The sequence below is a fragment of the Colobus angolensis genome, unplaced genomic scaffold (genome assembly GCF_000951035.1).
Source record: "Colobus angolensis palliatus isolate OR3802 unplaced genomic scaffold, Cang.pa_1.0 Scaffold68, whole genome shotgun sequence".
NCBI lineage: Eukaryota > Metazoa > Chordata > Mammalia > Primates > Cercopithecidae > Colobus > Colobus angolensis.
The window spans coordinates 1292593-1308654 of record NW_012120487.1 but is presented as its reverse complement, the minus strand read 5'-3'; the positions used below and the strand labels follow the sequence as shown (position 1 = coordinate 1308654).

The 16062-nt window shown below is 35.6% G+C and overlaps 1 protein-coding gene across 3 annotated transcripts in view; it reads left to right on the top strand.

Annotated features, from left to right (window-relative positions):
• Positions 1–16062, top strand: part of SPATA6 (spermatogenesis associated 6) — a 162555-nt gene that overhangs the window by 70019 nt on the left and 76474 nt on the right. For all 3 annotated transcript variants that reach the window (XM_011926232.1, XM_011926233.1, XM_011926231.1), the window contains 2 exons: positions 7869–7949; positions 13989–14282. In XM_011926232.1, coding sequence (XP_011781622.1) covers positions 7869–7949; positions 13989–14282 — 375 coding nt within the window. The remainder of the gene's footprint in view (positions 1–7868; positions 7950–13988; positions 14283–16062) is intronic.

Here is a 16062-nt window from a genome sequence, read left to right as displayed (position 1 = left end):
TATGTTACTTAAACATATAAAGATATTTCTTTATAGCAATGTAAAAATGGACTAATACAGTAAATTGGTTACTTAAACATATTAAAATCTAAATGAAAATAATTTAATAAAAAAAGTGCCATTCAAAATTTTTAAAATTTTAATTGACATTCTTCAGATCTCTGTCATCCCTTTCTCTCCCCATCCCCATCCCATCTCTGTCTCTCTGTCTCTTTCTTCTCTTTATTTTTTTCTCTAAGAAATGATAACAAACATTTGAAAAGATACTCAAACTCATTAGTATTCAGAGAAATCCAAGTTAAAACAACCATATGATTTCATTTATATAGCTATAAGATTGGGAAAATTTAATAAATCTGATAAAAGTGAAAGAATTAGAATCTTTTATATGCGCTGTACCATGTGGTATGGTTAGGCTCTGTGTCCCCACCCAAATCTCATATTGAATTTTAATCCCTGTAATCCTCTTGTGTCAAGGGTGGGACCTAGTGAGAGGTGATTGGATCATGGGGGTGGTTTCCCCCATGCTGTTCTCATGATAGCAAATGAGTTCTCACGAAATCTGATAGTTTTAGAAGTGTTTGACATTTCCTGCGGCACATACATTTTCTCTCTCACCTGCTGCCATGTAAGATGATGTGCCTCTTCCCCTTCCACCATGATTGTAAGTTTCCTGAGGCCTTCCCAGTCATGCAAAACTGTGAGTCAGTTAAACCTCTTTCCTTATAAATTACCCAGTCTCAGATATTTCTTGATAGCAATATGACAATGGATTAATAGAGTAGATTGGTACCGAGGTAGTGGGGCATTGCTATAAGATACCTGAGAATGTGGAAGTGAATTTGGAACTGGGTAATGGGCAGATGGAAGAACAGTTTGGAGGGCTCAGAAGACAGGTAGATGTGGGAAAGTTTGGAACTTCCTAGAGACTTGTTGAATGGCTTTGACCAAAATGCTGTTAGTGATATAGACAATGAAGTCCAGACAGGGGTTGTCTCAGATGAAGATGAGAAATTTGTTGGGAACTGGAATAAGGGTGACTCTTTCTATGCTTTAGCAAAGAGACTGGCAGCATTTTGCCCCTGCTGTAGAGATCTGTGGAACTTTGAACTTGAGAGAGATGATTTAGGGTATCTGGTGGAAGAAATTTCTAATCAGCAAAGCATTCAATAGGTGACTTGGGTGCTGTTAAAGGCATTCAGTTTCAAAAGGGAAATAGAACATAAAAGTTTGGAAAATTTGCAGCCTGACAATGGGATAGAAAAGAAAATTCGATTTTCTGAGTAGAAATTCAAGCCAGCTGTAGAAATTTGCACAAATAACAAGGAGCTGAATGTTAATCACCAAGACAATGGGGAAAATGTCTCCAGGGCATGTCAGAGACTTTTGTGGCAGCCCTTCCCATCACAGGCCTTGAGACCTAGGAGGAAAAAGTGGTTTTGTGGGCCAGGCCCAGGGTCCCTGTGCTGTGTGCAGCCTAGGCCTAGGGACTTGGTGCCCTGTGTCTCAGCCATTCCAGCCATGGCTGAAAGCGGTTAACATAGAGCTCGGGCCGTGGCTTTAGAGGATGCAGGCCTTTAGAGGGTGGTGTTGAGCCTGTGAGTGCACAGAAATCAAGAATTGAGGTTTGGGAACTTCTGCTTAGATTTCAGAAGATGTGTGGAAACGCCTGGATGCCTAGGCAGAAATTTGCTGCAGGGGCAAGGTGCTCATGAAGAACCTCTGCTAGGGCAGCCTGGAAGGGAAATGTGGGGTCAGAGCCTCCACACAGAGTCCCTGGGGCACTGCCTAGAGGAGCTGTGAGAAGAGGGCCACCGTCCCCCAGATCCCAGAATGGTAGATCTACCGACAGCTTGCACCATGCGCCTGGAAAAGCCGCGGACACTCAGTGCCAACCAGTACAGGCAGCCAATAGAGAGGCTGTACCCTGCAAAACCATGGGGCGGAGCTGCCCAAAACCATGGGAACCCACCTCTTATATCAGCAGGACCTGGATGTGAGATATGGAGTCAAAGGAGATCATTTTGGAGCTTTAAGATTTGATTGCCCTGCTGGATTTTGGACTTGCATGGGGCCTGTAGCTCCTTTGTTTTGGTCAATTTCTCCCATTCGGAATTGTTGTATTTAATCAATGCCTATACCCCCATTGTATCTAGGAAGTAACTAACTTGCTTTTGATTTTACAGGCTCATAAGTGGGAGGGACTTGCCTTGTCTCGATGAAACTTTGGACTGTGGACTTTTGAGTTAATGCTGAAATGAGTTAAGACTTTGGGGGACTGTTGGGAAGGCATGATTGGTTTTGAAATGTGAAGATATGAGATTTGGGAGGGTCCAGGGACTGAATGATGTAGTATGGTTCTGTGTCCCTACCCAGATCTCATCTTGCAGCTCCCATAATTCTCACGTGTTATGGGAGGGACCCAGTGGGAGGTGATTGAATCATGGGGATGGGTCTTTCCCACGCTGTCCTCATGATAGTGAATGGGTCTCATGAGATCTGATGGTTTAACAAACAGGAATTTCTCTGCACAAGCTCTCTCTTTGCCTGCCACCATCCATACATACTTGCTCCTCCCTACATTCCACCATGTAGAAGTGTAAGTCCAGTAAACTAAACCTCTTTCTTTTGTAAGTTGCCCATTCTCAGGTATATCTTTATCAGTACCGTTAGAAATGAACTAATACAGTATCTATCTTAAAGATGTATTATCTCTGATATACTAAGAGCCTTCTTAAGAATGTTTACCTGTTTGTTCATAATAGTGAAAAATGGAAATAATTGATATGTTAGTAGGAATTTAGATAGATTAGTTGTAAAACATTTATGTAATGGAAGTACATATTCATATACCTAAAATTAAAAGCTGCATCAAATGACAGCTTACTCTCTATCCTTTAGTATAATTTCTTTCAAGTTCTGTGGATGATTTGCAAATATTTTATTGCTGAAAGTAAGTCTTCCATGCAGAGAAACTGAGAGAAGCCCATGCCATTTCAAAAGAGTTTAGGCAAAAATTGTCCAGCTTGAAATTATTTGGATAGACCTTTAAAACTAATTTTGTAAAATACTAGAGTAGTCTGAATAAGGAGAGTGTTGATATATGAACAAATATAGTGAACCTAAGTAGTATCTCCTGTAGATTTATGATATGCCCTATTCCAAGAAAAAGCAGCTTCATCTTAATGAAAGTATAAAAGTTGACTAAGTAGCAAGTCTATAAAACTATACTTTATTTGAGGATATTTCAGTGTCCATTAGTGAGCTTCTGCACTATGAATGTCTTCAAAGAGTATTTCAAGATCTGTGTGGAAACATACGATGAACAAATAATCACATTTTAAAATTGTGGTCTCTTTAATGTAATTTAAAATTCTGTATTATACCAATATGGTAATATAAACTCAAGAGTATGGAGCATTAACAGGGATTTACTTTTCATCATTTAATTTGAGTTACTTTTGCATTTATTTGGAAGATGATGGATTATTAAAACAAAATATATAAAAATTAGGACTTTTAGGAATGGCAGTTTGAAGAGATTGAGAGTTCTTATAAAACTAGACAAAATTTTCACAAACAACAAATTCAGGATACTGGAAACTGACAAAGTAAGACAAATGAAGAAGTTTTCATGCTTGAAAAACTGCTAAAGCTTTGGGAAAAATTGGCGAGAGTACTAACGTTCTTGCCTGGGGTGCTCTTATATTCTGTTTGGTAAGTGAGAACTAGAGTTTATGTATTCTGGAGTTAGGTGCAAAAATCAGCAGCTTAGCTACCAGGGGGAACAGAATCACTTTTGGGCAGTGGCACAAATAGTCTTTGCCTGCTAACTGTAGTGCATTCAGTTGGAGCAGATGAAGAAACCCCACAGCTTTGCTAGGCAGAGCTCTAACTGGGGCAAGGATTACCTGCCAGAAAGTTGACAGGGAGGTCCTGGGAGTAAGGTAACAATAAAGGGCTGAGATAAACTCTCCACCTATTCTTGGCTAACTGTGAAACTGCCTGTCAAGGGGAGACAGTGAAAGTCCAGCCAAAAGTGAAAGCCAAGGGAGACTGGAATCCTGGCTGCAATTTTGAATGATTTCCTGATCTACACACAGGTCATCAGTAGAGGGTAGGACTCCTATGGGTTCATTGCATGACCACTTATCTATGCATATGCAGGTGAGATTCCTAGAAAGAATCAAAGAATAAAAATACATGGAACATATATAAACTGAACACCAAATTGGCAGTTCTAAATCTAGCCATATCTATCATTATATTTAAATACGAATAGGAAAAATGCTTCAATCAGTAGTTTGTTGCCCTGGCAGAAAACAGTGCACTCCTTCTGGGAATTCTTGTGATTCTGTATAATCATCTGTAAGTCCCAGGCTATTCTCCTGAAGCCTTTACTATGGCAAGGATTCAGACAACTTTTGGGATTAAATTCTGGCACTTTCATGGATAAACTGAATAACCTTTGGCAAAGCACCATAACATGGAGATATCATGGGGTTTTTGGGTGGATTAGTGTAAACTTGTAAATGGTTATAGCAGTGTCTGGCAAGTAAACACTCAATAAATGTTAGTGATAGGATGATAGCCATGAATATCATGATGGTGATGATGGAGTAGTGATGATGATAATATCTCCTGTTCTAGATTGTGAACTCCATAAAAACAGAATCTTTGACTTTCTCATATTTGAATTTAACGCTTAACACAGTACCTTGCCTGGAGTAGGTACTTAATACATGTCTCTTGATTAAATTGAATGAAAGAATTGCATCTTGTTGTAGACTTCATAGATGAACTGACATTTCAAATGGTGTGATGATTAATTTTATGTGTCAGTTTGGCTAGGTTATGGTGCCCAGTTATTTGATCAAACACAAGTCTAGATGTTATTCTAAGAAGTATTTGGTAGTTGTGATTAATATTTATAATCACTTGACTTTAAATAAAGGAGATAACTTTCAAGATTACTTTGGCAATTTGAGTGGGCCTCATCTAATAAACTGAAGACCTGAGGAGGAAAAGCTGAGGTTTACTGATGAACAAGGGATTCTTTTGTTTTGTTTTGTTTTTGAGTCAGGGTCTTTCTTTGTCACCCAGGCTGGAGTGCAGTTGCAAGATCATGGCTTACTGCAGCCTTGACCTCCTGGGCTCAAACAGTTTCTCACAATCAGAAGACATATGACCTAAAGAGAAAAGTTATCTGCCTCACACATGCCCAAGGTGCACATGTGCAGCAGGGACAGGACAATCACTATAGACACAATATAAATATATTTGTATTTATATTTAAATACGAATAGGAAAAATGCTTCAATCAGTAGTTTGTTGCCCTGGCAGAAAGCAATGCACTCCTTCTGGGAATTCTTGTTTGGTAAGTGAGAACTACAGTTTATCTAAGTTCTCAAATAACTGGGCACCATAATCTAGCCAAACTGACACATAAAATTAATCATCACACCATTTGAAATGTCAGTTCATCTATGAAGTCTACAACAAGATGCAATTCATTCATTAATTTAATCAAGAGACATGTATTAAGTACCTACTCCAGGCAAGGTACTGTGTTAAGAGTTAAATTCAAACTCTTGTGGCATTGTTTTCTGCCAGGGCAACAAACTACTGATTGAAGCATTTTTCCTATTCATATTTAAATATAAATACGAATATATTTATATTGTGTCTATAGTGATTGTCCTGTCCCTGCTGCACATGTGCACCTTGGGCGTGTGTGAGGCAGATAACTTTTCTCTTTCGGTCATATGTCTTCTGATTTTGAGAAACTGTATTTTAGGAGCTGTACATAAAGAACTACACCTCAGCAGCCTTATCTATACCAGGATTTTATTTAGATGCCAACATCCTGGATTTCAGGCTGAAGTTGTACAAGGATGAGATTTTAATTCCTTTCTTTTTCTTTTTGGTAGAGCATGAATGTATTTTGCATGTGAGAGGAATGTAAATTATTTGTGGTCAGAGAGCAGACTCTGTCCTTGAGTTTGGATTATACTTAGTGAGTCTAATGAATAGAATGTGGTAGGGGTGACAGTGTTAGATTCTGAGACTACATCATTGTGGCTTCCTTCTTGCTTTGCTCTTGGATCATCCACTTTGATTAACTAGAGCCACATCATGAGGACACTCAGTAGCCCTTTGGAGAGGTTTATGAGTTGCTGAATGTTCTTGCCAAAAGCTAGAAAGGAACTGAGGCTTCCAGCCAACAGCCCTGTGAATTAACCTTCTTGAGAAGCAGATTCTCAAGCTCCAGTCTTCAGTTGACTGCAGCCTAAATTACATCTTGACCACAATTTCATGAGAAATTTCAACACAGAAACACATAGCTCAACCTTTCTCAGATTTCTGACCCATAGAAATTATGTGAGATAATAAATGTATACTGATGCTTTAAACCACTAAGTTTCAAGGTAATTTGTTTTGTAGTACTAGGTAATTAACAAGTAGATATATATAGTGGATATCACTATGAAGATATGTTTGCAGAAGAACACACATTGAAAAATGTAGCCTAACTACTCTTCTTGAGTGTAGACTGTAGTGATTCTAATGAATAGAATGTGGTAAGAATGACAGTGTTAGATTTTCGAGACTACATCAGTTCAGTCAATTGTTAGGCAACTCCAATTTACCTTTTCTTTTAATATGTATGATGTTTTTAAACTTAGCTGGTCACAGACTTGATTTGTCAAGGCCAAATGTAGGTATTGAATCACAATTGCTTTTGCATTGACCTAATACTTTGGTCAGTGTCTGATTTTTACTGTATTAGAATGAAACTGCCCTGTCCATAGACTGTATTCTTTAATGTTTTGGTGAATGCGTAATTGTGTGCTTCCAAATATTTTCACAGATACTTTGTGACTGTCCTTTTGAATTTTACCATTTATCTCTATTTATTTCAAACAGTGTTCAAGGTGGTGATTGAAATGTTAGAAATATAAGCCACGTTCATTTCTAGATATGAATGTAAGATACATTTTAGGAAAAAAATGTTGGCAGAATTAGTAGAGACTTATCTTTTCTATTTTCAAGAACTATATGCCCAGGAGCTGGGTTTTTTGTTTTTGTGTTTTTAAAATTTTAATGGACAGGCCAGACCCAGTGGCTCATGCCTGTAATTCCAGTGCTTTGGGAGGCTGAGGCTGGAGGACTGCTTGAGGCCAGGAGTTTGACACCAGCCTGCATGACATAGTGAGATCCTGTATCTACAAAATAATGAAAAAATTAGCTGAATGCGGTGGTGTGTCCTGTAGTCCTAGCTGCTTGGAAGGCTGAGGGAAAAGGATCACTTAAGTCCAAGAGTTAGAGTCTGCAGTGAGCTGTGATGGCACCACTATACTCCAGAGACCTTGTCTCTAAGAAAAAAAATTAATTGAGAAATACAAATTGTATATATTTATGATATGCAACATGATGTTTGATATATGTATACATTGTGCAATGGCTAAATCAAGCTAACATTTGTTTATTGACTATATAGTTGAATATATCTTAAGTTGTAAAAGTAAAAAGCTGAAATTTATTAAGTATGTTTATATATTTATGACTATAAGATGTCATAGTTTAAAAATTTTAAACAATTTGACAGGGAAAGACTTAAAAATGAAAAAATAGACTAATTATTTTATAAAAGTGATATAATCACTCATAATGGAATCATCAGCAGAGACACTGTTACTTGCTAACATTTAGCCATTACTGTGTTGTCTTTATCTTTAATAAAAAGTTCAAACTAACAGTGAAACAGCTGAACTTTGACAGGTGTTTGTTACTTCAGGTCATATTCTTGTCATTAATAATTCTATTTAAATGGAAATGTCTAATAATACCCTCTTTTTTCTTCTCAGGGAAGTTCTCCAAAGCTGGAATTTTCTACAACTTCAGTGATTACTGAATGTCTGATAAGTTCAAGGAAATGCCGCACTCAGGTTAAAATTATTTATATAAAGTATTTAATGGTTTAATTTATTTGGTCATATTTGTGGCCTTTTGGCAAGTGTTATTTATTTCAGCTGCAGCTCCTTTCACTTTTTGGGGCGTCAATTTTTAGTTGAAGTAAAATAATACAGGTATTTAACAGTTTGGTTACATCTTAGTAAATGTAAGAATGAAAAGCTTGGTATGTATGATAGAGGATGTTATCATGTGATTATTATTACTACTGTTTTTTTACTTCTTGGACTTTTTGATTTTAGTGCACAGAAATCAAGCTGCCATAAAGATGTTAGGATCAAGTAGTCTTACAGAGATCTAGGCTTCTTGAAATGTTATGGAAGTTACAGGTTACTGCCAAAAGTTCAAAGGATACCTTTTTTAGCAGATGTTACCAAAGTTATCAGACTGGGATACTGGTGTTTAGTGAGTATGGTTTCTTGACTGTCTCTGATTTCTTGAGGGACTGTTGCTCAGTTTGGTGGCCATACTGGTACTGCCAGATAAAGAGAATCTTGAACATTCCGGCCTAAGGAATTCCGCCTTTAGTAAGCTGAGATATCTGGATCTAATATTCCATTTGTCTGACTTCTTATTTTTCCTTTTTTTATATTTTTGAGACAGGGTCTCACTCTCTTGCCCAGGGTGGAGTGCAGTGGCATGCAGCTTTGATTTACTGGGCTTAAGCGATCCTTCTGCATCAGTCCCGTTAGTAGCTGGGACTTTAGGTGCATGCCACCATATGCGGCTAACTTTTGTATTTTTTTGAGATAGAATTTGCCATGCTGCCCAGGCTGGTCTTTAACTCCGGGGCTCAAGCAATCTGTCCACCTTGGCCTCCCAAAATGCTGGGATTACAGGTGTGCACTAATGTGCCTGGCCTAGTCTGACTTATTACTGAGTCACCAGGGTGGCTTACTTCCTTGTCCACAGGTTATCTAATAATGTCCAAATATCACTCATGTGCAGTTGCACTGTGATTGGGTAACAGTGACCTATCTATGATGAAGAGCCAGTAATATGTATAGCCCAGAGGGCTCAAAAAGGGCAGAACTGGGCTTATCATGGAAGGAGTGGATTGTTCATTTACTGCATTATCAGTATTCAAGTAAATTTGCTGAGGATGATAACTGTGACTTAAGCCAAGAAAGGTAAAATATAGAATTATTGAGGGGAACATTCTTATTTTATTTAGAAAGATATTTAATAATTCAGAGTCAGGCTGTAGTTATTTATCTTTTAGATGCAAGCTGAAACACAGCTTTTAGAACTCTAAAAACCTGTGGTTGCCAAATGCAGAGATATGTTATTGACTTGTTTTAGAGATGTGCACATTGTAAATGGTTAGAAATGCTTTGCCTGGACTCAGATAGTTTTTTTCCATCACACTGGAGTATGTTCTTCCAATAGATGGATAGAGAAGTATTTTTTTCTTTTTAGCATTTTGTTTGAAATATAGCATACACATAGAAAAGTACATACCTTCTAAGGGTACAGCTTGGTGAAAGCCGTTTCTAAATGTAAAGCCATTACCCATTTGTAGTTTAATTGTACTTATGAACTAACATTTCCATCTGTAAACTTTTGACAAGACTTTTCCATTTTATTTTATTTTTTTTTTGACTTGGGATCTTTATTGAACACAGATATGAGAGAAAAGGCATTGGTGTCATTATTTAAGGAAATATGTTTTCTTTAAATATTCTTTCCAGAAACAGTTTTGGGTTCGAGTTCCTCATAAAGCTGCTGTAAAAATTAGGGAATATATGCAATATATCTGGCATGTAACATTATTATTTAGAATATTGCAGCTGTTACTAATGATATTTTTTTAAAGAAATTAAGACAGGGGAGATACAGAAAACAGTAGTTGAAATATGACATAGAAAAAAATTACCTGGTAGGCACAACACAATATTCACTTTTACATTAAAATTCTGAATGTTCATATCCTTTGCCCACTTTTTGATGGGGTTGTTTGTTTTTTTCTTGTAAATTTGTTAGAGTTCTTTGTAGATTCTGGATATTAGCTCTTTGTCAGATAAGTAGATTGCAAAAATTTTCTCCCATTCTGTAGGTTGCCTGTTCACTCTGATGGTAGTTTCTTTTGCTGTGCAGAAGCTCTTTAGTTTAATCATATCCCATTTGTCAATTTTGGCTTTTGCTGCCGTTGCTTTTGGTGTTTTAGACATGAAGTCCTTGCCCATGCCTATGTCCTGAATGGTACCACCTAGGTTTTCTTCTAGGGTTTTTATGGTATTAGGTCTAACATTTAAGTCTCTAATCCATCTTGAATTAATTTTCGTATAAGGAGTAAGGAAAGGATCCAGTTTCAGCTTTCTACTTATGGCTAGCCAATTTTCCCAGCACCATTTATTAAATAGGGAGTCCTTTCCCCATTTCTTGTTTCACTCAGGTTTGTCAAAGATCAGATGGCTGTAGATGTGTGGTATTATTTCTGAGGACTCTGTTCTGTTCCATTGGTCTATATCTCTGTTTTGGTACTAGTACCATGCTGTTTTGGTTACTGTAGCTTTGTAGTATAGTTTGAAGTCAGGTAGCGTGATGCTCAAAAGAAGACATTCATACAGCCAACAGACACATGAAAAAATGCTCATCATCACTGGCCATCAGAGAAATGCAAATCAAAACCACAATGAGATACCATCTCACACCAGTTAGAATGGCAATCATTAAAAAGTCAGGAAACAACAGGTGTTGGAGAGGATGTGGAGAAATAGGAACACTTTTACACTGTTGGTGGGACTGTAAACTAGTTCAACCATTGTGGAAGACAGTGTGGTGATTCCTCAAGGATCTAGAACTAGAAATATCATTTGACCCAGCCATCCCATTACTGGGTATATACCCAAAGGATTATAAATCATGTTGCTATAAAGACACATGCACACGTATGTTTATTGCGGCACTATTCACAATAGCAAAGTCTTGGAATCAACCCAAATGTCCATCAGTGACAGACTGGATTAAGAAAATGTGGCACATACACACCATGGAATATTATGCAGCCATAAAAAAGGATGAGTTTGCGTCCTTTGTAGGGACATGGATGCAGCTGGAAACCATCATTCTTAGCAAACTATCACAAGAACAGAGAACCAAACACCGCATGTTCTCACTCATAGGTGGGAACTGAACAATGACATCACTTGGACTCGGGAAGGGGAACATCACACATCAGGGCGTATCATGGCGGGGGAGGGGGGAGGGATTGCATTGGGAGTTATACCTGATATAAATGACGAATTGATGGGTGCTGACGAGTTGATGGGTGCAGCACACCAACATGGCACAAGTATACATATGTAACAAACCTGCACGTTATGCACATGTACCCTAGAACTTAAAGTATAATAATAAAAAAAAAAAATTCTGAATGTTAACAGCCTTTGACTGTATTTAAGAAGGTGATAAGTCTACTTTTTAAAGTGAATGTTCGTTGCAATTAAAGTTTTAATAGTGGTAAAGCAGCATTTTTAGTTTCAAAGACAATAATACAAACTATTTTTATTTTTGAGAGGAGTGAAACTGTAAAAACATGTTTAGGTTTATAAAAATACTTGTAATGATCTTTATTCCTTTTGGCACTTTATTTTCAAATTGGATGTTTTGTCACCAATTGAATGGACTGAAAAATTAAGCATATTACTATGAATTTTCTGGAATAAAACTAGTTTTCATTTCTACTCATTGTTTTTACCTACTGCAAAGTGAAATTCATTATTAAGTAGTTAAATATCAGTAGTAACTTTATGAATATAAATTTGTTAATCTGCTGTATCACATAGCTTTGGTTGTATTACAGACCTCACTAACTTAGTGGCTTAAAACAGCAAATGTTTCTCACAGTTCTGTGGATCTACTGGTTGATGTTTTTAGTCTAGAATGGTTGGCTAGGGATGAATGTTTTAGGATGGCTTTACTCACATGTCTGACAGTGGCAGATGTTTTACCCAGGGAAGGATCTTAAATTTCTGGTGTTGAACTTGATTTCAGCTGGGATGAGATAGTCCCATCATCTATCAGGCTAAGAATTCCAGCTCATTCATGTGGTGGCAGGAAGGTTTTTAGGAATAAGAGAGGATAAGCACTTTTCAAGTCTCTCTCCTTGTGTTACATGTGCTATTTTCCTGTTGTCCAAAGCAAGTCACATGGTCAATCCATTTTATAAATGGTATAACACAGTCACTTTTTAAAAGTTTTACTAGGCATGAACAGGATCCATTAAGGAATAACTAGGTTACACAGCATGCATTTGTAGTAAATACTACGTAATTTATAACTTTCTCTAGCAGTATGCAGTATTAAAAGCTTTAATAAAGAAGATGAGGTTGATTAAGGTTTGATATAATCAGAGGTAAATATATAAGAAGGAACTTTACAGCATTGCTGAAATGGCTGATGATGAGTTTAGTTGGGTCTGGAGGTAAGAGATACTAAAAATGTATAAAGAACTTGGAAGAGTTCTAGGGACTGAGGAGGTGAGAAGCGTAAGTAACAGATTCAGTGAGTAAGAAGTAGGTTGAAGAAAAGAGGTTTTGGTCAGCAAGGAATTTTAAGAATTGGGATGCAAGGGATCTGCATATTTAGGAAATCCAAGATGGAGTAGAATTAGATAATTAAAGCTGAAAAACAGAAACTCATGATTCCAAGGTCTTAGAAAGATTCATTGCTTGAATGTTTTAGTAAACTCAAAGATCATTTTTAGTGCTAACATTCCTTGCTTCTGTAAGTCTGTGATGTCATAGAGGTGGGTGAAATGGATATGGTAGAAAAATTCTGCATCACTTTTTGAAATCATTGAACAAGGTGGAGAAGGTCCAGAAGCATATCATGAAATATAGAAGAAGGAAAGATGAAGTAATCTGATGCAACTGGTCTGCATGAAATGCATAGACTGTTGCCCCAGCTGAAACTTACTTTTCCAATTAGGAAAATTCATTTTCTTTCCTGTGTATCCACTTAAAAAATTTGACTCTTCTTCATCCTATTCACATTTGTATTTTATTCACTTAGTTACCCTTAGCAAGTAGAGAGGTGTTGAGGAAGTAGAGCAGGAGGTAGGATTGGTGGCTTTTAAAAGTGATTAAAGTTAGGAAGACATTTAAAAATTCTCAGCAGTCCATTTTCTTGAATTAAAAAGCTTCTTATAACTCTGGATAGAGTATCAAATATTATATTACTTGCTTGGAATCCAACTATTAAGGCATTTATAAGGCAGAGATTATTTGAATAAGGTGTTATTCTAACAGTAAAAAAGTTAGAATTATCAAATTTTAGCCTCAAAATTTTTAGACTGCTAACCAGTTTTATTAGATGATAAAATATATTACTAAGTTTATAATGTTTTTTATGTTTCTAATTTTATAAAAATATGGGACCAGAATTAAGATGGTGTGTTTATCTGTCATTGTGAGGTTACAGCTTGGAAGGGAGCTTAAAAGTATGTATTGCAATCCAAATAACACATTTCATTAAAATATGTATAGAGTTCTTTATATTTTTGTGTTGTACATATATATATATATAATTATAGCAGAAGAGATGAAACTTATTTTTATAGTTTTATCTGTAAAGATTTTGTAATCAACTAATTTGGCATGTATTTTTAACATTACTAGACATAGTTCTCTTATATAGCCAATTACATGAATATTTAAATATATTTGATAACCAATGTTTGTACTTTTTTAGTATACTGAAAAATAATTTTTTTGACTTTGTTTCTTAAAGCTTTCAAGTGATTAAGTATTGGGCTTTAATTTTTATAAAGTCCTTGTTAGTTGGACTTGAGGAAGTTTGAGACAATGTACTTTAATAACTACTGCAGAAAGAGTTATCTAGGAGAATGTGGATTTGACTTATCCCAGGATCAGCACAGATAGGAAGGACTGATCTAGTTGGCTTTGATAGATTTCGTGTGTCTTATTTAAATTACTTTTTAAGTTTTTTCCCACCAATAGGAATTTTAAAAATCCCCTTTGACCAAGTTAATTTTTATTTTTTATGTTTAGGATAAATTTATTTACCATTTGGCTCCAGTTGAAAAATCACATGGCAGACTGCAAAACAGAACATCAAGATCACAAAAGAAAAAATCCAAGTCACCTGAGAGAAGTAAATACTGTATAAATGCAAAAAACTACGAACAGCCTACAATTTCTTCAAAATCACACTCTCCATCTCCCTACACAAAAAGACGCATGTGTGAGCTATCTGAAGACACCAGGCGGCGGCTGGCCCATTTAAATCTGGGACCCTATGAGTTCAAAAAAGAAACAGATAAACCTCCGTTTGTGATTAGACATGTATGTGTTCTCTTAAGTATTTCTATTTGAAACTGATCAGTTTTTCCCCCCCAAAGAAGTTACTCTGAAATATCTTTCAACTTCTAGCTTATATTAATACTTTTCTTTCCTGACTGCTACCCTGGCAGTCTAAGATGGGAAATTAATTTAGAATGAAAGAACTTGCATTTTTTCAGTCTTCAGACCTGACAGAGATCAAGCTGTGTTATGAATGCCATGTTAAATCTCTCAGTACTGGTTTCCTTTCTTCTACAGTACATATCATCATAACTCTACCAACTGAACTTGGTTGTAATTGACATCAGTACTAAAATGGCAGAGTAGGGCTTTAAAAGAGAACCAAATATTCTTTATGAAAGGAAGACCCTCCTTTTTCAAGTTTTAAAATTAAAATGGAAAGTAAGTTTCCTTTCAAATTACATCCCTTGGGTAAGCTTTGTATAATGGATCTTCAAAGCAAATTATTGTTTGATGGTTAGGGGAAGGCCTTTGAAAATGCAAAAAGTTCATTTAAGGGTAACCTAGTTCTAATCTTTCTGTACTGAATTGTGCTTTTGATATAGTTGAAATTTAGAGTCTTGTGTTCATGTGATTATCAAATCGATTTTGGCTAAATTTAAGGGTTTGTAATCAGAATGTTTAGTAAAGGACTCCCTCAGAATCTTCATAGTTTTCTGAACTTTTATAAAGTATTTTTACCTTAAAAGCATTTCTTCACTGAACGCTTTCAAACTAATAAAAATATGAATTAATATTATATATATATATATATATAATACTAAACCTCAAGATTTAAGTGCTGATAGAAGCAAAATAACTTTTTGGGATATCTATAAAAATATTTCTGACTAATTTCTTTAATTCATGTTTTCTAAATTTTAAAATGAATTCATCCAACATGAAAATATGCCCCTTCGGTGGTCTACTAACTTTTTGAACATACACAATCTGAAAGTTCAGATTTTCTTTATGATACCTTTTTAAAACAATTTAAATGTTATCTTAAGCAACGTTTCATTCCACCTATGTTTTGACTGAGTCCTTTTTTTAACTCTTAAGTAATAGATTGTTTCATTGTAAATGAAAATTTATAATATAATGGATGCTTTTAAGTGGCAATATTTTATTGAGGTTATTGTGACTACTTTTCTCATTTCTACAGAATTTGATTTTAACTTTTGGTCACTTTTCTGTTGTTTGACCAATATTCAGATAATATTTTAGTTGCATATTTGGTGACAGTTTTAGAATGCCTTTAATTTTAAATCTTCCCATAATTACAAATTAAATTGAAAAGAAAGGATATACTATATTTTCATCTGAAGGAATAGTAACATTTTAATTAAAATGCTTAGGTACAAAAATAAACTGAAATACTTTAGGGGTGAGCTACATTAAAATTGTTTGGAAAAATAACTGCTTTTGTTTAAATGTTTATTTTATTATTACTTTTTATGTCAATGTTTAGAATGGAATAATTCTAATATTGCTTGATACAAACTTTGAAATTTGTATTTAAATGGTTTCCCTCCCTAGCTTTTCAATAAGCAGAAATGCCTACTCCTAAGTCTATACTTAGCACTTTGCTTACATTATTAAATAGGAAAGTGAATTTTCCAATTGTATTTGTAAACATAGAGTTTTTTTTCCTCCATATCTATTCATGGTTTTAGAAGCACTTAGCAAATTGGTAACCAAACACAATTTTAACTTAATACATGCATATGCAAAATGTAACGCTTTTAGGAAAGACATTGTAGTCAATGTACATGGTAATCTA